This window comes from Dipodomys merriami, unplaced genomic scaffold (genome assembly GCF_024711535.1).
Source record: "Dipodomys merriami isolate MVZ:Mamm:240054 unplaced genomic scaffold, mDipMer1.0.p SCAF_16, whole genome shotgun sequence".
In the NCBI taxonomy this organism is placed as follows: Eukaryota; Metazoa; Chordata; class Mammalia; order Rodentia; family Heteromyidae; genus Dipodomys; species Dipodomys merriami.
Genome location: NW_027202937.1, coordinates 14,176,544 through 14,178,524, shown reverse-complemented (window position 1 = coordinate 14,178,524; position 1,981 = coordinate 14,176,544). Strand labels below are relative to the sequence as shown.

At 39.0% G+C, this 1,981-nt stretch overlaps 1 protein-coding gene across 1 annotated transcript; it reads left to right on the top strand.

The window, feature by feature from the left end:
• Positions 1-576: 576 nt before the first annotated feature.
• On the top strand, positions 577-1,510 carry LOC138827653 (putative vomeronasal receptor-like protein 4). The gene has a single exon (XM_070023276.1). The coding sequence runs from the start codon at positions 602-604 to the stop codon at positions 1,508-1,510; it is 909 nt and encodes a 302-aa protein (XP_069879377.1). The 5' UTR covers positions 577-601.
• The last annotated feature ends 471 nt before the right edge of the window (positions 1,511-1,981 follow it).

Below are 1,981 nucleotides of genomic sequence, written 5' to 3'. Positions count from 1 at the left end.
TGAACATGAGTTTGTGTCTCAATTGTAGTCATCATGATCTCCAAGTCACAGGAATCAAGAAAGGAAGAAACTGCTGGCCACTGGTAACTCATGCCTGTAATCCTAGCTACTGGGGAAGTTGAGGTCTGAGGATCACTGTTCCAAGACAGCCTACATAGGAAAGTCCATGAGAAACTTACCTCCAATTAACCATTAAAAAAAAAAAAAAGATGGAAGTAGAAGTGGAGTTGTGTTTCAAGTGGTTGAGTGGCAGCCATGAGGTAAAAAGCTCAAAGACATCACCTAGGCCCTGAGTTCAAGACTAAGGACAGAGAGAAGGGGGAAGGGGTGGGGAGAAGAGGGAAGAGAAAGGAAGGAAAGTAAGAAAGAAAGGAAGGAAAGAGATGAGGGAATAAAGGAGAGAAGAAAGGAGGAAGGATGGAAGAAGGAAATGAGGAAAGAAAGATTAGGCACCTTCCAGGAAATAAACTTGTACATTTACATAATTCATAAACCATTGCTTTTACTATGTAAACAGGGAAAATCAATAAACCTGAAATATGCCATTTTTACTTGTTTGTGCTTCTCAAAAGGCTTTTCCTGGTCCTGTGCATGAAATCCGATGATTTGGAGTAACCTCATCCAAAGGATAATCCTCTATATGCTTACTGGTCCTGGAATTTTGGGAAACACCCTTGTACTTGTGAAATATGTATATACTTTAATTATGGGTCATGAGAAACAAAAACCCATATACATTATCCTCATTCACTTGATTTTCTCAAATACAATAATTATTTATAACGTAGGGATCAAAAGTATATTAACTACAGATCTTTGTTTTATAAACTTCCTAAGTGATGTTGGTTGCAAAACTGTGCTTTATATGGAAAAACTAGCTCGAGGCCTTTCTGTCTGCACCACCTGTCTCCTCACCATGGTCCAGGTCATTACCATCAGTCCCAGAACCACCCAGTGGAGAAAGCTCAAACCACAGACTGCATGGCAAGTTCTTCCCTATCTCCTCTTCTTTTGGGTCTTGAATGCTCTGATAAGCTCCTATTTGCTCTACTTCATGACAGCATCCAATAGCATGAACAGCTCCAGAACAGAAGTCTATGTTGGGTATTGTCATATGTATCAATCTAGCCATGTGTTTAGGTGGCTTTGCCTCTCCCTCATGGCTCTCCGGGATGTGATCTTTCAGAGTCTCATGGGCTGGAGCAGTGGGTACATGGTTTTCTATCTGTATAAACATTACAAGCGAGTCCTCTACCTTCATAGCTCCAAATATGAAAACAATTCCAGCCCAGAAATCAGAGTGGTTCTAAGTACTCTCATTCTCATGGTCTGTTTTCTTTGTTTTTATTGGACAAATTTAATCTCCTCCATCTACCTAAGTTCTGTCATGAAACATGACTGTACAATAATAAAGATCAATGTATTTATAGTCCTTGGGTATGCTTGTCTCTGCCCCTTTATCCTGATCATCAGGGATGCACATGTCACTAAATACTGGAATGTTCACTGAAAAGTGCAAAATTAACTTTCTACATCGATTCTTCCATGAGCCAAAGGTGTAATGCATTAAGAATTGCTTGTCCTAATATTCTACCTCAGCAAATCATTAAATTAATCAAGACTTTATTTTCATGGATTTCTTTTTTTTTTAAGAAATCTAGTTCTAGAAAAATCTGACATAGATTCAGAGTCCAGGATATCGGCAGAACAGATCCTTACCCACTACCAATTCCCATCCCTTGCCTAAATTCCCATTCCTTGCCTAAGTGGAAGAAAATATTTCTGCTCCCTCAAATAAGTAGTTTAATTTTCCCCAAACCCACACTTTTAATCAAACTGTTTCTTTTTTCTTTCTTGCTTGCTTTCTTTCTTTTTTTTTTTTTTTTTTTTTTTTTTGGTCAGTCGTGTGGTTTGAACTTTGGACCTGGGAGCTGTCTCTGCACTCTTCACCTCTAGGCAAACACTCTATCCCTTGAGCCAC

What these genes read in the sequence shown, in the direction of transcription:
- LOC138827653 (XM_070023276.1), top strand. Translation starts at nt 602, where the DNA reads ATGATTTGGAGTAACCTCATCCAAAGGATAATCCTCTATATGCTTACT.